This window comes from Sciurus carolinensis, chromosome 16, assembly GCF_902686445.1.
Source record: "Sciurus carolinensis chromosome 16, mSciCar1.2, whole genome shotgun sequence".
Classification (NCBI taxonomy): Eukaryota; Metazoa; Chordata; class Mammalia; order Rodentia; family Sciuridae; genus Sciurus; species Sciurus carolinensis.
In genome coordinates, this window is record NC_062228.1 from 26,430,074 (window position 1) to 26,452,249 (window position 22,176).

Here is a 22,176-nt window from a genome sequence, read left to right on the forward strand (position 1 = left end):
ACGCCTTGTGGTCTCTACTGTACCAACGCGGGCTGCCATTTTCTGGGACCCGCCTTCGCCTCACGCTTTCCCTTTCCTCCTCTTCCTCCAACCTAGTTTGCGTTTGAAAGCTTTGCGCGACGCCCCCAATGGCGGCCGCGCCAATCTCTTCAGCAACCGTCCCGGACAGACCAATCAGCGTCCACATTATTGGAAAAACCAATTCCGAGGTAGCCAATGGGAAGGGGACGTGGGGAGCAGCGTGAAGCCTTGGGCCTTTCCATCTTGGAACCGGGCGAAGCCGGCAGAGGACTTAGTCAGCATGTTGCCAGCAGTTCCTCCGTGCTGCGCTTGCCTGCGGGCGGCGCCGCAGTGGTCTGAGCGCTTGGCCTCTGAGCTTGGAGCTCAGACGCTTGGAGCGAAACGGCCTGATTCCGGGTGCGAGTCAGGCGCCCAGCCTCAGCCTGGGACAGTGGATGAGTGGGCAAGTGGACAACAGCAGCCGCCTGTTGTCCGTGCGGGACGTCGAGCGGGATGCGCTCAGGGAAAGGCGTAACTACCAAGTGCCTGAAGACCCTCGAGCCGCCCGTCTGTCCTCCACGCAGCACCCCGGTCGGGGCCACAACTCTAAGTGGTAGGAATTCCTGTACCCGTTTACAGAGGAAGGTGGAGGCGGCCCAGGTGAAGGTGCTTGTGAAAGACCACACGGCCGTGAGGAAAGGCCCCTCACTCTTAAAGCCAAAGCCTGGCGAGTTCCCCTCTGCACAGAGCGATAAGGAGCTGAGAGTCCACCCACCATCAGGTGGTACTTTTGGGAAGCTGATCCGGAGGGGAGTTTGGGAATTATTAAAACAGGGCTGGATTCGAAGAATGAAAGTGTTCAGCCTGCACTGCCCCACTATTTGCTTTTTTAATTTTGTCCTGGGCATTGCACGCAGGGGTGCTTTACCAGTGAGCTACATCCCCAGCCTCCTATCTTTTGGGACAGGATCTCAATAAGTTGCTGAGGGTCTAGGTAAATTGCCGAGACTGGTCTAGAAATTATGAATCCTCCCCCGTCAAGCCTCGGGGGTCGCTGGGATTGCAGGTGTGCACCACTTCCCACTTTTTATTACAAAAAATCTTTGAGTTTTGTTTTGTTTTGTTTTTTGTAACAGGGATTGAACCCAGGGTAACCACAGAACCACATCATTATCCCTGGCCCTTTTTAATATTTTATTTAAAGACAGGGACTCACTGAATTGCTTAAAGCTTCCCTAAATTGCCGAGGCTGGCTTTGAACTCATGGTCAAACCCAGCCTCCTGAGCCACTGGGATTTCAAGCATGCGCCAGTGCATCTGGCAAAACTTAACTTTAAAAAGTCGTTTTTCCTAGCAAAAACTTGAAAGTGTAGTATACAGTACTCATCATGTAGATTGGGACACTTGTTAACATCTTGCCATGTTTGCTTTATTTTTTCCCGAACCAGTTGAAAACTAGCTATTGTGACATTTCAATCCTGACATCTAAAATACTGTGAGCATGTAGCTCTTTCAAATCAGGCCGTTATTCTAGCATAACCATTGTTACCACCACCCCTAAGAAAACTTAATAATTCTCTAGCATTCAGTCCATACTCAGTGCCCTCAGTTGTCCCTCAAATATAGTTAATAACTTTTTTCTTTTCTGTAGGAACCAGGCTGGGGGTAAGCTCATTGGTAGAGTGCCTATCTAGCATGTAGGGGGCCTGGGCTCTGTCTGCAGCCCTATTTTAAAAAAAAAAAAATCCTTAACCAGGAACCAATCAAGATTCAGCACAATTGGCTCTTTTTAAGTTCATTCTGTTTCCATCCCCCAACCTTTTATTTATTTTTAATAACATTAATATCTTGAAGAAATGAAGCCATTTGCCTTGTACATGGCCCCACAGTTGAATTTGTTGTCTGTTTCCTTCAACTGCCATTTACATTGTCCATCTTCCCCTGAATTTCTTTTGAACTGGAAGTTAGTTCTAAAGGCTTGGTTAGATTCATGCCAAGCATTTAAAAACATTTCTTACAGGACACATACCCCAAAGGACTCAGACAGTAAGTGTTACGAGGTCGGTGAGTTTCGCAGACTGAACATCCCCTGGTAGAGAGCAGACCTCCCTCTCGGCCCCCACTCTTCAAGCTTCCATCACCTCCCAAGAGTGCCACCCTGGGACAAGCCTTTAACACATGGCCTTTAGGTCTAATTTGAGATCCAGAATATAACCAGCGCGTTGAGTGGACCCTACTAGTGGAATTGTTGGGCCATAGTTTAGCTTTAATAGATAAAGCCAAATGGTTTCCCAAAGAGGTCCTGCTGATGTGCACTTCACTAGGAAAGGCTTCTTTCTTGAGGCTTCCAGTTGCTTCTCATCCCAGCCACACTCACCCATACTGGTGGGTATGTGGTGGCATTTCATTTTCCTGTTGAAAACACTTTAATGTGGCGTTTTCTTGTTTTGTTTTGTTTTTGTTGTTGTTTGGTTTGGGCCACTTTTTAAGCCAGCCGAGTGAGTGCTTGCCATGTGCCACTCCTAGTCCTCTGCTCTACAGGTCTTGAAGCAACAGTGCCATCCCCATTTCGCAGATGGGAAGAACTGGATTCAATCCTTTGCACTCTAATGTCGAAGCCCCAAGTTCTTGGTTCTTGGACGTGGGCCCTGGCCTTGCCACTCTCCCACCTTGTGAGCCGGTGCCCCCTCACCGTGTTGAGATCTACCCAGCTGTGTGCAGGTGGCTGTGCGACCCTTGGTATTCCACAGGACAGGAAGCAGATGAGGAAGGCAGTCTCAGGTATAGGTGAAGGTTTCATGGTTTGGCTCTGGAATGTCCCCAAAGGCTCATGTGTTGAAGGCTTGATCCCTGTCGCAGCAGTGTTCAGATGTGGGGCTTTTGGGAAGTGATCGGACCATGAGGGCTCTGATCTCCTAGTGGATTAATCCACTGAAAGATTCATGGCTTTGGATAATCAGAAAGAGGTAGAGATCGTAGGAGGCGGGACCTAGTTGGAGGGAGTGGGCCTTTAAGGGAGTGAGTGCCCTTGAGTACAATATCTTGTCCCTGGCCCTGTCCCCTCTCCACTTCCTGGCTAGAGGACGGACTTGCTTCCCATGATGTTCTCCCTCACCTTGGGTCCAGAGTGAGTGGAGTCTGCCGACTATGGCCTGAAACCATGAGCCAAAATAAATTTTTCCTCCTCTAAGTTGTTTTTTCAGGTATTTTGTTACAGCAATGAAACACTAACACCAAAGGAAAGGGTGGAAAGACCTTTTGAAGCCTGAAGTACAAATGGCAAACTCAATGTGTGTTCATTCATGGGAAAACCATGAGGAGGGGCGATTGCAATAGGGAGGCCAGGCCCCCAAGCAGATGGGCAGTAGCCTGTGTGGGGCACGGGGTCTCACTGCAGTAGGGAGGTCCGTTCCCTGGCGGCTTGCACTGCAGCCCTGAGGACGTCAACCAAAGACTTTGAGCAACTCCGCCAGGCGCGGGTCCTTGTGAAGCTTTTCCTCCAGCGCCAAGTACTTCAGTGGGGCCAGCTCCTTGTGTCTGAGGACAGCGGGAAGGGAGGAGGTGAGGGACGGCAGAGCCGCCCGCCAGCCCCCAGTGGCCCCGCCCAGGCCCCGGCCCCTCACCGGTTGAGTCGCTGCTCCAGGATGCGGATACGGAACATGGCCTGGGAGCAGTAACTCAGGTACAGGTCCTCATCCTCTGGTGACAAGGCCACCTGGTTCTCCTGGTACCACTGCTGCTTCTTCTGCAGCTCCTGGGTCTCCTGAGGGGACAGGAAGAAGAGGAGGAGGGATGATCACCCAGGCTGACACCAGGGGGACCCGTGGATGGAGGCCCCACTGTCCCTGCCCACAAAGTCAGAGAGGCAGAGGCAGGGCTCACAGAAGTGTCTTGGGTGGAAGTACTGGGGTCATGTTTGGAGGTCTTCACATCCATGGGGTCAGGGCAGGGTGAGGACAGCCACGAGCCACGTGGCTCTGCGCATGGTGCTGATGTTTTCAGAGCTGCTGACTTCCTGTCTCCAAAACGAGGGCACCCTCCCTCTGCCCCTTGTGGAGCTCTGTGTGAGGACTAAGTGAGATACTGCATGTGTGCCAACCCAACAAATGGGTCAAGGACTGCTTGTGATAATGTGCCACCCTCCCATCCATCTGCCCCATCTGCCTGCCATCTGCCCATCCATCCATCCATCCATCCATCCATCCAGTAAACCAGTGAGAAGAACCACTCAGTCAACCAGAAACGTGGCACCGACATAGTCGCCCCGGTCTGTCCCCCACAGCTCTGTGAGGTTTGGCAGAGAGCCTGAGCCTGTTTTCTGGATGGGGATGCCGAGGCCCCTCCCCTGATGCAGCCTGGCCCACCTTCTCGAAGCGGGCCTGGATGAGGTTGGCCTTGTCAATGAGCCTCTGCTTGAAATCACTGAGGCACTCCTCCTTGAGGCGCATGGCCTGCCAGCGCGTCAGCTTCTCTCCTGGGGGCAGCTGGGCCAGGAATGGGGCCAGGTAGTCCAGCTGGGTCTCCATCTGCCGCAGGTGCTCCTCGTGCATCACACGCTCCTGTGCAGGGGAGAGGCGGCTGGGTCAGCAGGGCCTTCCCAGACCTCCCGAGCAGCTCTGCCTCAATGCCAGGCCCCAGGTCCGGGGCCCAGTGCCACCCCTCTGAAGCAGAACAGCCTCGTAACTGTTCAATGGTAAAGTCCCAGTTCTTATTCCTGATGTGAATTCACGCCTCTACCTGAGCCTCAGGTTCCTCCTCAGGATGCAGATGGGATCACACCTGTGAGGTGCACGGCCTGCTGCCTGTGAGCCACGGTAGATGCCTGCTCCAGAGTGGCCAGCGCCCCCTTCCCCTTCCTCCTCCACCCTGGGCCTTATGCCCCGCACGGGTGACCAGTGAAGGGGGAGACATGGGTGTCGATGCCCTCTAGGAATCTGATGCCCCGTCCTGCCTCGCCAACCCCAAGCTGTTTTTAGAAATCTGCACTCAGGTAGTCAAGGACATTCAGAAGTTGGCCTGGAAAACCCAGCTGGGCCTTAGAGCTGAAGGCCCTGGGCTGCAGGGGCAGAGGCTGCCAGCTGGGCCACCGGCTCAGGCCACAACCTCGCGGGAAACCCCGGTGGAGGTGGGCATGCAATGCCAACCCTTTCCTCATGCACCCAGAGCCCCTGGGTGGGGAGGCCAGGCCTGGATCCCAAATGTCCGCTGAAGTGGTAGCTCAGTAGCAAGGGCCGTCTCAGCATCAGGAGCTTCTTCCCTCCTGGAGTGCTTCCCGGCAGAATTCCTGTGGGCCTCCACCCTGGAGGCAGAGTCCAGGAGAAGCCCCGGTGTGGGCAAGGGAGGCAGCTCACCATGGCCTCCCGATACTCCTTGCTCTTCTCGTTGCGCTTGGTGTCGTAGATGGAGATGGTCAGCGTGTGCGCCTCTTCCTCTTCCTGAAGAAGCTTTAGGATCTCCAGCACCTGATTGAGGAGTGTCGAAGGGCATGGTCAAGATGCCTACTGCCTCCCACCTGACCGCTCTCCCGTGGGAACTCACCTCCAGCTCGGACTCCCAGGCCTGATGTTTGGACAGCTTCTCCTCATTCTTTAGTTGCATCATGGTCTCATACTGGTAGAGAAGCTTCTTGGTGTGCTCCATGGGCTCCACCTGGGACCAGAACCACCACAGTGAGAGAGAGGCTCCAATGGTCAGGATTGTGGGACCACTTGGTTCAAGTCCACTCCTGCCTCTTTCTAGCTGTGTGACCTTAAGCAAGTTGATTAACCTCTCTGGGTCTGTTTCCTCATTTATAAATATACAGAAAATAATAGAAGAAGAACTGAAGATGCAGGGAACTAAGGAATATCCCAGGAGGTTGAGGATTTGACTATAGAAGGTGAAATCCTCAGAGGAGATGGGAATCTCCCCTCCAGCATGGGTGGCAGGAGTCATCCTGGGATCTGTTCTGATTGGGGGTGTGAATAGGGGTGGGACCCCTGAGCAATGCCCTCAGCCTCCTGGGTTCTTGATTTGGTGAAAACGGGAAGATTTTCAGAGGAGCTGCAAGGAGAAAGGTCCCCGGATGGAGAATTGATTTTCACAGGGGTAGAGATGAATTTCCTGACTGGGCTTGGAAAGTGCCCATCCGGGTTCTTCAGGTCTCTGGAAGGGGCCCGGGGCTTCCGCGGCTGCAGCCCACCTCGAAGCTGATGCACATGTCCGGCGTCATGATGATTTTGTTGCCCTTGCTGTCCACCTCGGTGCGCCGCAGGAACTCGCGCTTGTTGGCGGTGATGTGGTCGCTGCGGCAGTGGTAGCGCAGCTGGATGCGCTCCTCGGTGGTCAGGAACACGCGCTCCGCCACGTCGTCGTCCGCAGGCTTCTCAGGGTTGCGGTAGAACCGCTCGGTGATTTTCTGTGAGGTCAGAACGTGCACGGGATGAGAGGAAGGGTCCTATGGGTGCTCCGTGGGCAGGGCACACGGAGGACACTGGGGCTGGAGTCCTTGGAGTTCCATGGACCTGCTCCCTCCAGCCAGAGGGTTCCTTGGCCCACATGGTCCTCAGCTCCAAGAAGCCGCTGCTCGTCTACCTCCAGAGATGCGGAGCTCGCCACCTCTCTGGGCGCCTACTCCATCACCAGCCCCCCTTACAGCCAGAAACGGCTTCTTTGGTAGGCAGCCATTAAGCTCGGGTGCCAAATTCACTGTAGTGACTTGGAGAAAAACTGCAAAGGTCAATGTGAAGGGGGTGGTCCCAGGATTCCACCCCCGACCCGCCCCAGATTGCAATTAAATATAAAAAGACCCTCAAGACCAAACCCATAATCCACAGTAATATCTGAGGGCCCATCGCAAACTATTATTTCTACATTTCTGTTTATGTTTCCATATTTTCCAGGTATTTAGTCATGAGTGCGTTTTTTTTGTAAAAAGGAGGAAATAAACACCTCCTTGGTCTGGTGCTTGAGGCACTGTCTGGCCCTAGACAGATTGGGGATTGTGCATTAGGTAAAATGCTTGGCTCATGGTGCCACTCCAGAGCCAATACTGTCCCCGTCCTGGGGCGACCTCTGTCTGCCAGAGGGCAAGCAGCCTGTCCCCGGCTCTAGGAGCGCTTACCACCGGGGGCCGGGGATTTGAATCTGTACTGTTCCCAGGGAGCTTCTTGACCCTGGGCCCGAAGATGATATGGCGGTAGGCGAGGAAGTCTGGGCGTCCTTGATAGTATTCTGTCATTGTATTGGGCGTCTCCTCACGCTTTTTCAGGCCATCCACGCGGGCCACTTCATAAAATTCCATGACACGGTCCATCTCAGGTTCCATGGACTTGTATGTGTGCACTGGGGTGGGGAGGGGTAGGGAGAGGCCCGGGTGAGTGCCAGGGACTCACTTAGGCCTGGCAACCCCACCCCAGGCACAGGGAGATGACAGCTCTTTGTTATGGATGTTGGTTATATCACCGATCCCCTATTGCTGGGTAGTTAGGTTGTGTCCAACTTTTTGTAATCATAAACAATACCTTAATGAACATCTGCATCCTGCAGTTTTTGTGCTTGTCCATTATTTGCTAAGAACAAATTCTCAGCATGGAATTGTTGAGTCAAGAAGTATACTACTGGACTGGGGATATAGCTCAGTTGGTAGAGTGCTTGCCTCCCATGCACAAGGCCCTGAGTTCAATCCCCAGCACCACAAAAAAAAAAAAAAAAAAAAAAAAAAAAAAAAAAAAGTGTACTGTTAAAACTATTGTTGTGGTGCTCAGGATTGGACCTAGGGCCTTGCTCATGCTGAGCACATGTGCTGCCACTGAATTACACCTCTAGCCCAGCTGTATATTAATTAATATATATTATTAATGTATTTTTCCCACTGTCCTACAGAAAAGTTGGACTTGGCTTTATTGCTCAGCATCTTTAGCCCCTTTAAATGCGGCCCCCACTGTGTGTTCTCTCAGCAGGATTTCTGCCCAATCCCAGCCACTGACTGGATGAGTGGCCTGGCTTTGACCTCCCAGGAGGAGCACTGGCCGTGCTCCCCTGGACTCTGAGTGTCCCCGACCGCTCACACACCCTGTTACTAAGGTGGGGAGAAGTGGGGTCTGTTGCTTGCCACCAAAGAACCTTGTTGACACCTGGATGCTGCTTCCTCCCACCACATGCCACCCGTCCTGGAAGTGTCCTAAGGCATGCACAACGGGGCCCCTGCCCAGAGCCCGCGGCTCCCAGCCATGGGTCCACGCACCACGCAGAGCCTGGGGGTGGCCGGGCTTGAAGTAGTCAATGATCAGGCCCGTACTCTTGTTGATGTGCCTCAGCTCCAGCATGTCCCCACGGTTCTGGTACCACTCCTTTATCTCCAGCTCCTTGGTGCCTAGGGGGCCATCAGATGCTGGCTTCAGCCAGACCAGCCCCACACACGGCTAACCCACCACCCCCAGCGCAGAGGCCAGCGGGGCCCACACACGCTGAGCGCGAAGAGGGGGCGTGCCCCAGGTCACAGCACGCGGACGCCTCAGGCCACCCCCACAGCTGGAGTTGCCGCTTACACTCCAGGTCCTCGTAGGTGGTGAGGCGGCACACAAGGCCATTGGGGTTGAGGTACGGGGCCCACTTCTCCAGCTGTGCCCTCTGGTAGTGCAGCACCTTCTTCCCCTTGGGGCAGCGGGTCTCGAACTCTGTGGACACAGTGTTCCAGACTGAGAGCAGGAGGGCCACCCCAGAGGGACACTCCTCCATCTTCTGCCCTGTGAGCGGAACTCCTCCAGCCCCCAGTCCACTCCAACAGGCAGAGGAGATTGTCACCAGCTCCAGATCCTTCAAACATAGTCCAAGTGATCCCTATTTCTGGAACCCTGTTCTGTCTGCCCACCCCTAGTCCATTGCCCTGGGCTTGACCGGGTGCCCCTGCCCTGGTTCCCGTGGAACCTCCCTCCCTAGCATCGCCACCTGCTGGAATGGCTCTGTCCTCCCCCAGGTGGGCACCCCAGCAGTCACACACAGAGGTGGATGCAGGGCACCTCCCGCCCTCTCTGCCTGCCCCGCCTGCCTGCACTGTCTGAGGTCTTCTCCAGCTGGGGTCTGAGGGACCAGTGGGCATCAGCCCTGGGGCCACAGAGCCGGGAAGGAAGAAGGCGGGGCCGGGGCAGCCTCTGCAGGGTGCTCTTGCCCAGCTGTTGCTCAGACCTCCCCAGAGGCCCAGGGGCTGGTTCTGGAGAGGGTTGCGAACCCGCAAACAGCAGAGACCTTCTGGGGTGATCTCAATCTGCTGTACCCACGAGGGCGGCATGTCGAAGCTCTTATCTTCATCCTCCTTGCCCTGCAGGGAGAGGAGGGGGTAGGTGGGTGGTGCTGGCCAGGGCCTTGCAGCAGAGGTCATGGCAAAGACTGTCCCTGTCCCCCACCGCAGCCAAGCCAGGGTGGTCACTCAGCTTTCCTGGGGAGCCAGAAGTGAGGAGCATGACCCAAGATACAGAAGCTGTGGAGGACTCAGCTGTGGGCACGGAGTCCTCCCCCGTACCTGCCTAGCTTAGGACAGCAACGCTGGGCCCTGTTGGGTCAAGGCCCAGGCGGCCACTGGCCCCTCCTCAGAGTCAGGAGGACACAAGACCCCCACACGCACACCCACTGCAATCTAACACCAGCTAAGGGGTCCTGGGCAAGTCCTTTAGCCACTCTGAGCCTCAGTGTCCTTCACCTTAAACTGGGGCCCTCAGGAAGACCAAGTGACAGAATGTATATAAAGGGCTTGTGCGCCACCCCACTGGCCTGGGCTAGACAGATGGCCCTCGGACCAGGTGACCACAGAAACCCAGATAAGATTTTCTGCTTATAACTTTTCTCCTACAAACATTGTTCAGACCCGACACCTTGTCATCTCATTGTGACTTTCTGCAGGGGACATGATAGGAAAATCCTCAGCAGTGAGAATTGGCAGGAGCCTCTGAGGCAGCTAGGTGAGTGGGCTGTGGTTGGAGGCTCTGATTTTTCCTGGGGACCCACAGCCGAGCCATCTGTCAGGCTTGGCAGTAACAGGGGTTCCCTGTCGAGGGATAAATGGGTCTCACAACTCCGGCCTCCAGGGCTGGGCTCCAGGGGCAGGAGCTGAGCCACCTCTCGTGGCCAGCAGGGGGCGCTTGTGCCCAGGATTTGCGGCACCGGGGAGGGCTCCACACCCCCATCTCCAGAGATGAGGACTCAACACAGTGCTGTACGTGTCTACAGCACTGTGCCCAGCTCGCCTCCTCAAGGCTCATTCCATTCCCACGCTGCGCCAGGAAGTAGGAGAGTCACTGGTGAGATTCTGACTTTGGAGCCAGATAGTTTAGGTTCGAATTCCAGCTCTGTCACTCACTGGCTGTGTTCCTCGGGGAAAGTTCCTTCACCTCTCTGTATGTAAGCCTACCCTTCTGTAAAAGGGAACAGCGGTGTGGAGGATGAAACCTGTTCCCAGGTTTGCTGGCTGGCTGCGGAGGTTTGGATGAGTGAATTCAAGTTCCTCACCTACAGCATAGCCTGGTATGCACTCACTTCGGCCTAAGTACTGCCTGTTGCTGTGGGCACTGCTCTGTGTCCCTCCAAAACACATAAGCTGAAGTCCTAGCCCAAGTGCCTTAGAATAGGGCAGTATTTGGAGATGAGGTCTTTAAAGAGGTAATTAAGTTTAAATGATAGCCAGGCAGGTGGCACGCACCTGTAATCCCAGCAGCTCAGGAGGCTGAGGCAGGAGGATCTCAAATTCAAAACCAGCCTCAGCAACTTATCGAGGCCAAGTTGAGGCTAAGCAACTTAGTGAGCCCCTGTCTCTAAATAAAATACAAAAAAGAGCTGGGGATGTGGTTAAGCGTCCCTGGGTTCAATCCCTGGTAAAAAGAAAAAAAAAAAGTCTGAATGAAGTCTTTTTTTGCAGTGCTGGGGATTGAACCCAGGGCGTTATCTTGTGAGGCAAGCACTCTACTGACTGAGCTACACCCCTAGCCCTTGAATGAAGTCATTGGGTGGCCCTAATCCAATATGACTGGTGTCCTTACAAGAAGAGATTAGGACAGATTCACACAGAGCGAAGGCCATGTGAGGACAGAGAGAGAAGACAGCCATCCTCAAACCCAGGAGAGACCCCTGAGAAGAAACCCCTGATCTGGCACCTTGATCTTGGACTTCCAGCCTCTAGAACAGGAGACAACATCTGTGGTTGAAGCCACTTGGTCCGTGCCACTCTGTCATGGCAGCCCCAGCAGACTGACGCGCCTATTCTACTCCTGTGGCTGCGGCTGTAACTCACCCTCCCATTTAACACACAGGTGAGGAAACTGGGGTTCTTTAGTAAATAGTCGTATTGACCTTGGGAAGTTAGCCCAAGGTCACACAGTCAATACCAAGGCCCTGGGTCCCTGACCTCCAAGCACAGGGCCTCATGCACACCTTCCTGGAAGACCCGGAAGGGAAGATCAGAGAGGCGAGGCTGATGACCTGGGGAAGGCCCTGGGCCAATGACCTTGAGAGGACAGACAGGCAGGCCTGACGGTGGAACCATAGTGGCTACTGGGAAGGAAAGCAAAGAATGGCCGGCCCGGGGCTCCACGGGGCTGTGGAGATGTCATGGCACCGCACCAGGGGGCGTGCTCGCTAAGGAGGAGGCCACCCCTGAACAGGGCAGACCGTAGGGGGCGGGAGACCTGGGTTCAAGTCCCAGCCTTCCCCCAACGCTCCGGAGGGTCCCAGGAGGGTTCACCGACTGTGTCTGGGCCTCCGTTTGCCCATCTTAAAACGGGGGCCCCGTCCAGGCCCTTCTGCTTTGAAGACGCTGTTTCGGGCCTGCTGCCCCCACCCCCTGCGCACACATGCTCTCGGGGAAATCTGCAAGGCCACCTGAGTGACAGGGTGCCCGGCCTCCCCACGCTCCCGGCCTCCAGCCTCGGAGACTCACCAGCGCTTCCACGTCGTCTTCGTCGTTCAGGTCATCGTCATCTTCCTCGGTCAAGGACAGGTAAGGCTTATCGGTCCCCAAAAGCATGTACTCCCACCTCACGGGGTCCCCCAGGTCGAAGACCAGATCCTGAGGGGGGAAGGAATCCACTGGGTGAGCCAGGCGGCCCCGCCTCCCCTGCTCCCTGGGGACACGCCCACACCCCTCATCGCCCCGCCCTATGGGAAGCAGAGTCATGTGTCGGGTGAAGGAAGCCATGCCCAGAGGTGACAGACAGGCGGCAGGATGAAGATGGCGCTGGTAATGTCTGGAAGTGACCAGCGACTAGTACCCAGAACTGTTAAGAGCAGCAACGGGAAATCGGGAAGGAGTGGGCGAGAACGACGTGCAGAAGAGGAGCAGAGAAGAGTTCACAGACACTCGAGACCTCAAACTCCGCCAGCGGAGAAGTGCAGAGGAAGGCCCCGCTCCTTCATCCCAGCTCAACCGCAGTAATAGAAGGGTGGGTGTCCCCGAGGGCGGACGGGGGATCCCGGGATCCTCTTGCCCGGATGGAGGGAGACAGACCGGAATGGTGCAGCCATGTGGGCCTCGCCTCAGGTCCCAGCTAAACTACATAAACCCACCCCAGCGCTCAGCCAGGCCAGTCCTGGGTAGACAGACCAGACATTCTCACGTGGGTCCATGAGGGAACGTGTCACTGGGGAGTGCCTGTGTTGCTGGGGATTGAACCCAGGGCCACACACGTGCTAAGCATGTGACCTACCACTCTGAGCTACATCCTCAGGGCTTTTTGTTGTTTTTGGTACTGGGCTCGAACCCACGAGCTCTTCTCCACTGAGCTTCATCTCCAGCCCTTTTTATTTGTTATTTTGCGGCAGGGTCTTGCCAAGTTGCTGAGGCTGGCCTCGAACTTGCAATCCTCCTGCCTCAACCTCCAGAGTCGCTGGAACTACAGGCATGTGCCACCACACCCAGCACCTCCCTGTCTCCTTGAGAACAGATCTCTGCCACCTGCTCCTGTCATTATGTGCCTGGCCACCATCAACTGAAACTTCTGAAACCATGAGCCAAAATGAACCTTTCCTCCTTGAAATTTTTTGATCACATATTTTGTCACAGTGATGGAAAGCGGACTGACACCATGGGCAAGAGCGTGGGCCGTGGGAAGCCGGCAGTGGGGAAACCCTCCCCTGGGCTGCCCCTCCCAGGCCCGCCCCGGGGACACCTTGCAGTAGTTCCAGCAGTCCTGCATGTTCACCCAGTAGTTCTTGTGGTTCCAGAGGCTCTCGATGCCCAGGAAGTGGTCATCCTGGGTGCTGTAGCTGCGCCCCGAGAGTGCGTCGATGAAGAAGGTCTCAGGCACCTCGCGCTTCCCCGAGAGCACCAGCACCCAGGAGTGCACCCGCAGGCCGTGCAGGGGGTCAGGCTTCATCTTTGAGGCCTCCTGCATGGGAGAGATGGGTGGCCACAGGCCAGAGGGGTGAGCGGGGAGCCGGGGGTCTAGACCTCTCCCTGGGCTGGGGGCCCAGCAGGACAGTTGGGTTCTAATCCAGAAGCTTCCACTGGCATCTCGGGTTCCATCTCCCCAACTCTGCGCCCAGTGTTTTGGTTTTGTTTTATTTTGTTTTGTTTTTTTTACCCTTTGGTACTGGGACCAACCACTTAACCGCTGAACCGCATCCCCAGCCCTTCTTTGCATTTTATTTAGAGACAGGGTCTCTCTGAGCTGCTTAGGGCCTCACTAAGTTGCTGAGGCTGGCTTTGAACTCGCGATCCTTCTGCCTCAGGCTCCCAGGATGCTGGGATTATCGGTGTGCGCCACAAGCCCAGTGTTTAATGACAAGATGGAAGGCTCCATCTAAATCCGTGGTTCACAAACTGGACTCCACGGCTCCGTCAGGGGTTTACCAGCTGTGTATCTTAAGATTCTGGGTGCGATTTCATCCAGTGAAAGGTGCTGATTTCCTTTGGTAAGGAATTCTTTGGTGACTCCAAAGAAAGAGATCGTCTGGCTTGCTTATCTCACCCCCCACCTCCAGGAGAAGGGTGACCCTTGTGTTCACCATGGTGGCCCTGGCAGGGCCTCCGCCATGACCAAGGGGGTGGAGTTGAGGGGACCCACCAGGAGCCGCTCCTCCGCCTCTCTCCGCAGCTTCTCCTCATGGGCTCTGATCTCCTCCTGCCTCTTGGCCTCTTGCTCCTGTTCAAACCTGCTGGTCAGGTCCCGGGGAGGTTTGATGGCATACTTCTTAGGTGGTGGCTTCTCTTCCTTCTTGACTTTCTGTCACCCAGCAAGAGAGGAGTCAGCAGCCCTGGTCTGCCCTGCATCCTTCTCTCCCTGTCTTACACACACACACACACACACACACACACACACCACACACACGCACACACATTGCTCTGGCTGCAGCTCCAGAGACTAAGGTCTCCCCAACCAGGGGACCAGGGCTCACAGCTGCCCTTCCAACTGTGGGTCTTGTGGCCCTGGAAGGGGGTCTTCTCACCTCTCTAGATCATCTGTAAGTGGGTGAGAGACCCAGGAACCTCCTCCCAGGCTTCTTGGGAGAAGTAGAGGAGGAAAGTGCCTAGGGAGAGAGGTAACTGGACACAGGGCCTTCTGGGGTGTGGGCAGGGGCTCACGGAGCTACGTGTTTAAGATGAGCGCACATTCTGCTATACATGATGGGGGTTTTAAAAAAGAATTCAGAGGCTGAGGATGTAGCTCAGTGGTAGGTCACGTGCTGAGCATGTACATGGCCCTGGGTTCAATCCCCAGCACGCAACACATACACACAAAGAAAATCGATCACACAAACCAACAATCTACATTTTGGAAGGATGCACACGTCACAGGGAGGTGATAAGATATAACGGCTGAGCATGGGAGCTCTAGTTTGGATCTGGAATGTCCCCCTACGCCTCATGTGTTAAAGGCTTGGTTGCCAACCTGTGCTACTTTTGGGACATGGTAGAACCATTGGGAGGTGGGGCCTGTGGAAGGAGTCAGGCCCCAGGGGTGTCCTGGAAAGGGGTGTGCCCCCACCTGTCCCTCTCAGTTCCCTGCCCGTTTCCTCTTTCCTTCCTTCTCTCTCTCTCTCTCTCTCTCTCTCTCTCTCTCTCTCTCTCTCTCTCTCTCGATCTGTGCTGGGGATTGAATGCTGGATCTTATCATCAGAGGGTTTCATAGGTCTCATAAGTAAGAGTTTGCTGGCCCAGGAAGGAAAAGAAGCCTGGGCACGTGTGTGTGCACATGAGCGTGTGCATGACTGTGCACGTGCGTGTGCATATGCCTGTGTGTGAAGTTACATGTGTGCATGCAGGTGTGAGAGCGTGGGGGTGCACTTACACATGTGTGTGAGCCCGTGTGAACACGTGTGTCTGTGTGCGTGGAAGCATGCGCTAGGAGGCAAGGAGTGTTCCTAGCAGCCGACAGCGCAGGGCTGCGGAAGTGGCCCCTGACAGTCTGAGGAACCAAGAGGGAAGGTCCAGGGCCTGGAGGCAGACAGCCCCGTGTGGGTCTCCGCCCTCCGGTGTGGCTCGGCCACGTTGCCCCCCGTCCTGTCCATCTCAACAGACTCATCTGTGGAGTGCCAGTGACAACCCCTGCGGCCCAGGGCTCCTGGGAGGAGCAGCCGCATCGATGACAGGGAGGCAGTCTACAGACCGGAAAGTTCTGTGACTGGGCTACTTAGTGATATAATTTTGGTTATTAAAATGTTGGCCGAGACGAGAGGCCCAAGTGTGAGCTCAGGGGCCTCTGAAGTCAAAACCCACCCTGGAGCCTTCAGGCCATCGTCCCTGGGGAGCAGGGCCCGCGCGGCCAGGCCCTCCTCGTGTCCCTCCTCCTCGCCCCCTTGGACAGAGCCCAGGAGCCTACGTGCTCACTCAGGTGTGGCCCGGGAGCCCAGCATGGAGCTGGACCCCTCGGGCTCCTGGGTCCCATCCCCGAGCTGCAGACGCCCTCGGGGGCTCAGCCCCGGTCACAGAATCATCTAGTTTGCCCAGAGCACTTTCTGTCTGTAGGCTGACAGGTTTCCAAAGTGCAGGGACACTCGAGGGTGTCTGTTCACGGCAGCGCTGGCCACCTGGTCATCAGGGAGCTCTGGGTCAGCAGACCCAAGCGGAGCGGCACCCTGGGCAGTGGCTGTGTGTGGCTTTGTTGCTGCTGTTGTGTGTTCGTTTGTTTGCGTGGACTACCACAGAGGCCTGTCGGCTGGGGCGAGGGGTGGCGAGGGTCAGGGGTCTGCTTGCGGCCCCCTCTTCCTCCTGGGCCAATGATTGGCGGATTTCTGACTCCAGAAGGAAACCATGTGGCCTTCGGGACATTTGCCCAGAGGGAGCAGAGCAGTGTAAATGGAGTCAAGAGGAGCGGGAAGGGACAGCCGGTTTGGAGAACCCGGTGCCAGGGACAGAGGAATGACGAGTGGCTCTGGGGAGCTGTGTCCGGGTGCCCCGGGCAGGGACGCGCTCCTGCAGGGAGGGCATCTCCGGGCTGGGCACGCACGCCCCTGGGATGCCTTGGGCAGCCCGCGCCCAGGCCTACCTCCTTGGGCTTCACGGTGAGCGGGCACACCTCCCGCGTCAGGTCCATGTGGCACAGGTCCCAGGAGCCGTAGCCGTTGACGCAGTAGGCGTCGTAGCCCGAGCCGATGAGCATGGAGCAGAGCAGCGTGCTGAAGTCGAAGCAGTTCCCCTTCTGGCACTTGAGCACCGTGGTGGAGGAGTAGAGGTGGCCGGGCTGGCCCCGCCCACCGGTCAGCACGCCGGCCCCACGGCCCCTGGCGGCCTCCCACCGTCACAGCCCACCTGCCCGCCGGGGTCCTGCTGGGTCAGGGAGCCCGCGCAGGTGGGCTGAGGGCAGAGCCCTGCCACACGCGGCCTATCGCTTGAGGACTCCCCGACAGGACTTCTGGACTCTAGAAGCTTCCGGTCTCGTTGCCTCTGACAGGTGATTTTATCGTTTTCCTCCACGTTCCCCTTGCCCTCCAGCCCCAGCCTTTCCTCGCCTCCCTGATCAATTCACAGCGACCCTTTCTTCCTGCCACCTCCCATTCTCAATGAGAAGCTGGCCCAGCCGGCCAGAAGCCCAAAGATGGGGCTGAGGGTCCTGGAAAGCTGGGCAGCCCCCACGCCTCTTGGTGCCTCCTAAAGTCATGAAAAGGGAGACTCTGGAGCAGAAAGAGGTAGAGGAGACAAGGGCAGAAGCCAGGGGACCTGGCTTGCTGTGTGCCCTCGGGTAAGAGGCTCCCTCTCTGGGCCTGCTTCCCCCGGGGAATCTCCGAGGAGCTGTGGCCTGAGGCTGGCTAAGCCTCCTCCTCCCATGCCCTGCCTGGCTTCCCCTGCTGGGCCTCTGGAGGCAGCCGAGTGGCACTCACCGGCTTGAGGGGGTCAGGCAAGGGCACCATGGTGAGGAAGTCGGAGACGAACTGGGCACAGCTGTCCCAGTTGTAGAGGTCGGGGTAGGGCATCAGCGTGGGCCGGATGGTCGTGCTCACGAACTTCTGTAAGCGGAAACACCGTTCCAGGGGCCGTGAGATCTGTGCAGCCGGGTAGGGTCCTTCCTCAAATCCACAGGGAGACGAGGCCAGGCTTACAGCCCCAAGATGGCAGGTCATGGCAAACGGCCTGCTGGGAAGCAATGCCCAGGCCTGACACGTGCCAGGCTCCCTGGAGAGGCAGGCATGGGTGGGAGGAGCCCATCACACTGGCGGCACTGGGGTGGCACAAGCTCAGTCTGCATCTGGACTGGGAAGGCTGAGAAAATTCCTTCCTCCAACCCCAGGGCATCAGCAGGGAGCTTGAGGTCCAGAGAGGCCAAGTGAGCAGCCTGAAGTAACCCAGCAAGTAGGGCTGGAGGGAGAGATCAATCTCTTTCCAGGGCCTACAGAGGTTCTGGGCTGGGCAGTTCATGACCAGGATAGTCTCCAGTCTCAGAGGCTGTGCCCACCCAGGGAGAGGCAGAGAAATAAGACAAAGAGGACCAGCACAGGCCCCAGAACCTAAGCAACAGCTTCTTCCTTTAAGCCCCGTGACCCCAGGCACCTCCCTGACACTGGGCCTCACTTTCCGCATCTGCAGAGAGGCATGGGATTGATCCAGAGATTGCAAAAGAGCAGCCCGCAGGCTGCGGGTCCCACAGACCCCTGGTGATGGATACCCATGTGTCTCAGCTGTCAGCATCTAGAGGTCAGAAATTCCCATCCTGGTCCTGACCCCCCTCGCGTCTGGATCTGCTCAGCCCAGGCCTCAAAGGCGGCCTTGGGCGGGGCCCGCAGGCTCCAGCCCCCTGCGGCCCAGGGTCGACCCCCTCCCCACGCACTGCTGGCATTTGCTGCCAAGGACTAGAAACCCGAGCCCCAGGAGAGCTGTGAGTTGGCCTTGGAGAACCCGCCCACCTCCCTCTGCCCCTGCCCCCGCCGCGGCCGCCCGCCTCGCCCCAGACTTACGGGCACTTCGCACTCATTCAGTGGGTGCAGGAAGAGGGGCATGCGGTCCGGGCACAGGTGGCTGTACTGGCGGGAGAAGTTGTCTGCCACCTGCAGCATGAGCTCCTCCTTGGGCGTGTTGGTTTTGTAGGACGGGGGCAGCATGGAGATGTCAATAGTGTCCTTGGGGAAGGTCCTGTGTCACAACAGGGGTGGCGTTTAGTCAGATGGGCTACGCCTGGCACTCAGGGAACCCCTGGCCCATGCCAGCTGCCATGGGCTTTACCCCTTCCTCATTTAAACTGCACAACTACCCACAGCAGGCGCTAATATCAGCACCTGCACCTTCAAAAAGGTAAAAGACTGAGGCACAGAGAGATTGAGTGAGTTGTCCAAGGTCACACAGCCAGGGAGGGGCAGAGTGGGGACTCAGACCGGGCAGTCTGAAAGCAGAGCCCCCACTCTTACACAGTTCCCCCTGTGTCCTGGTCCCCTTCCCAGTCCAGGTGCCACCGTTCTGCCTGGCTCTTCCTGTGTCCAGTCCCAGTCTGCCCATGCCCAGGCTGCTGGGTCAGAAGTCCCCACCCCAACACACTCACAGGGGATCCGCTGGGGTGGGGATCTCCATCTCCGACAGCTTCTTCTCCAGGTCTCTGAGCATCTCCTGCGTCATGGGGGTCTCCTCCTGCGTTATGGAGGCCTCCTCCTTCCAGACCTCAGCTGGCCTCATTTTCTCAGACCGCTCAGCCGCCTCCTCCCGCTCCGCTGCTTCCTCTTCCTCTACTTTTTCTCTCAGGACCTCCATCCTGGTGGTCTCTGGCTGGCTGGAGGGAGGGAAGGATGCACTTGGATCATACCAGGTGCCTGCCCAGGAGGCCCAGGAGGCCCGGAGGCCTGGAGGCCCGGAGGCCCGGAGGCCGGGGAGGCCTGGGAGGTGGTTTCAATCACTCAAGGCGGAAGTGATTCCCTCCCACACTTCCTTTCAATCAAGGAGCGTCTCTGTTTGGTGCTGGTACGTTGGTGACAACTCCTAACACTTGCAAATCCCCCTTAAAACAGCCGCAAGGCAGGCCTCAGGCTGGGAGCCACAGTTCCTGACCTGGCCTTGCTGCTGTTAGTGTGTTTATGTCGACAATTTCTCTTTCAAGCAAGCGATGCTCCTGCTGAGGGATTATTGCATAGTATAGTTTCCTGTTTGAATATTTATTTGTAAAGTCCAGTAAGTGAGTTGGCTTAAAAATAAGCCATAACAGGAGGGTGAGGCAGATTATGACCAAGCAAAAGAAGGTCACAGTTTAACGTGCCTTTGCCTCACCACACTGGAAACTGAGGCAGGAGAGTTCCAGGGCAGGGCTGCCACCAAGACACGCCGGTCAGGGGGGGTGGGGGTGACGCAGCCCAGAGGACAGTCATTCTGTGATCCACACCGAGAGGCCCCACGTGCCCGTGCACCCTGGGGAGCCTGGCCTGGGTTAATGTGGACTGCTGGTCACTCTCAGAAGACCCCGTCCCAGTTTCCAAATGGCAGAACCTCAAGTTCAAACCATGCGACTGGTTTGCAAAGTCCAGCTCCTCAGGCTTCCCTGCGGCTGTCGGTGGCCTGGGATGTGACCCCGTTCTGGACAAGGAGGTGTGGGCAGAAGCAGCTGGGGGGAGGGCGAGCGGGCACAGAGGCTGGGGTCCTCCCCACCCTGCCTGGACCCTGCACGTGCAGCTGGGGCGAGGGCCAGCCACACCATGAGGGGCCACGCTGCCGGCCGAGACGCGTCTGAGTGGTGGGACGCTTGCCCAGGTGCATGAGGCTCTGGATTCGATCCCAGCACCACGATGGAAAGGGGGACCCCGAGGCAAAGGCCGCCCTGCCTCTCGCTCTGCACCCCCACCCGGGCCACCCTGGCCCCTTGCGGAAGTGAGTCACGGACTGCCAGCCAGGACTGAGCCTGTCACCAGCTCCTGCTGGGCCCTGGGGCCACTCCCTGCCCCTTTCTGGACTTCAGTTTCCCTTCTGCAATAAAAAGAGGAGATAGGTCATTTCTGTCCAGCTCTGACGTTTTGTGCCCCTGGACTCAGGCCTGAACGCTCCTGTTGCTGGAGGGCATCCTGCCTGAGCCCCAGGTGGGTCAACAGAGCAGAGGTCTCATGTCCAGCAGGGCTGTCAGGACCCCAGTTCTCCAGGGAGAAGCCTCCAGTCAAGGAGCCTGGCCAGGTCATCAGATTTGTCTGCCTGCCTCTTGGGGACAGAGCAGATCAGCCCAGGGGCCACTTACGGTTTACCCAGCACCTCTTGTGTACCAGGCCCTGTGCTAAGGGCTGAATGGAGACAATGTCATTGATTCTCAAGTGACTCCTTGAGCAGACACTCTTATGAGACCCGCTCTGCAGACGAACAGACTGAGGCTTAGAGAGGCTAAGTGGAATTGCACAAGGTCACAGCTAGAAGTGGCGGATCTGGGATTTGAACCCACATATTTCTGGCTCTGAAGCCCGTGCATTTCAGGGCCTAATGAGATGGCCCTCAGCTACAGCCCAGGGTGGGGAGGGCCGGCCTGCTTCAAAGTTCCCCACCCACAGGCCCTTCCCTGCACCCATCCCAGCAGCAATATCCCCCTCCCCACCAAACATACACATACTCCCAAAACTTCCCCAGAAAGATCGAGACTGGAGGGCTCCAGGCAGAAGAAGCCCCCTACCCCACGTCCCTCCTCTCCCAGTCAGGCAGGGAGCAGCCATCCCTAGCACCCTGCTCCCTCCTTACCCTGTCTTTAGGGCAGCCTTACTGTTAGTGGTCTCCGTGGTAACAGCTGAGAGCAGGTCCTGGAAGAGGGGCCTTCTGGGAAATGTAGTCTTCTGGTATTGCCCAGGTCTGTCAGCCGTGGTGCAGCTGGTACAGCGGATGTCAGGGTGCGAGAGCTGATTGGTAAGCTTTGAGGAACTTTATGAGCCCATCATCAAACGGCATTATTAAAAATAAAACTATAAAAACCTACAAGGAGCTATATTTTTACGAAGTAATAAATGCATAAAAACTATTGCTCCCTAATTATTTTCTTCTATTTTACTTTTATCTGTGTTCTTGAGGCGATTTATCCTTTTTGTTTCTGTACAATGGAAAAACTACATAATGGTGAACTATTTCACATCTCCTCCCAACTTCTGCTCAGTGATGTCAGAGCAATAGCTTAAAACTGGCTGTGGGGTTATTTAAACCCCAGAAATTGGCAAATGCTACAGACTAGGACTTTTTCTCCCAGGAAGCCAACTGTTAAACATTGTCAAACTTCCCCTGCCCCACCACAGGGGGATTGTGGCCTTCACCAAGAGAGATGGGAAACAGCAAGTGTCTGGGTGGCCGCCTACTGTGGGGGAAGGGCCGTGCCACCTGAGTCCTGGGTTCGGTCTAGACTGGGTCTCTGACTTAGTGGTTTATCTCCAGGACAAGGAAAGCTCATCTGTTAGATTAGAAGCCCATGAAAATTTTTAATTTGAATTTCTTCCAAAATTCAGAAGAGGAACTGGGGTTGTAGCTCAGCAACAGAACACTTCTCTAGCAAGTGCAAGACCCTGAGTTCAAGTCCCAGCCCTATGCATGCAAATCAGAAGAAAAAAAAAACCAACTAGAATAATAATGAATATATAATTATGATTTATAATTGTAATTATAATTACAAGTTCACGCTGGATTATATTTGTCTTTGTACCAATGCAGTCATAAAATACAATTTTTGCTCTTTTGTTTTTGAAGAAAGTGACCCACAAAAGTCATAATATGGCCCTATGTGGGACTGAGAGAGTCCAGAGAATTATTGCTGATATCCTGACAAAGTTGTATAGTGATATTATTAG

At 56.0% G+C, this 22,176-nt stretch overlaps 1 protein-coding gene and 1 long non-coding RNA gene across 4 annotated transcripts; one reads left to right on the forward strand and one right to left on the reverse strand.

The window, feature by feature from the left end:
• Positions 1 to 1,696: 1,696 nt before the first annotated feature.
• Drc7 (dynein regulatory complex subunit 7) lies at positions 1,697 to 21,098 on the reverse strand. Of its 3 annotated transcripts, none has more exons than XM_047530118.1 (18): positions 21,089 to 21,098; positions 18,933 to 19,157; positions 18,355 to 18,529; positions 17,284 to 17,409; positions 16,452 to 16,610; positions 14,031 to 14,189; positions 13,134 to 13,352; positions 11,906 to 12,034; positions 9,226 to 9,298; positions 8,529 to 8,657; positions 8,225 to 8,353; positions 7,103 to 7,323; positions 6,182 to 6,397; positions 5,539 to 5,649; positions 5,352 to 5,462; positions 4,365 to 4,559; positions 3,624 to 3,763; positions 1,697 to 3,537 (listed from the first exon to the last, which is right to left on the reverse strand). In XM_047530118.1, exons 2-18 carry the CDS (start codon positions 19,136 to 19,138, stop codon positions 3,444 to 3,446), a joined length of 2,592 nt encoding a protein of 863 aa, XP_047386074.1. In that variant the 5' UTR covers positions 19,139 to 19,157; positions 21,089 to 21,098; the 3' UTR covers positions 1,697 to 3,443. The 3 variants fall into 3 exon arrangements, with proteins under 3 accessions (XP_047386074.1, XP_047386072.1, XP_047386073.1); XM_047530116.1 differs by having other exon boundaries at positions 16,452 to 16,646; XM_047530117.1 differs by lacking the exon at positions 21,089 to 21,098 and adding an exon at positions 20,958 to 21,063 and having other exon boundaries at positions 16,452 to 16,646.
• On the forward strand, positions 11,159 to 12,401 carry LOC124967628 (uncharacterized). Its single transcript, XR_007105557.1, has 3 exons — positions 11,159 to 11,279; positions 11,763 to 11,965; positions 12,137 to 12,401. It is a non-coding gene; the product is annotated as an uncharacterized LOC124967628 (long non-coding RNA).
• Positions 21,099 to 22,176: the final 1,078 nt, after the last annotated feature.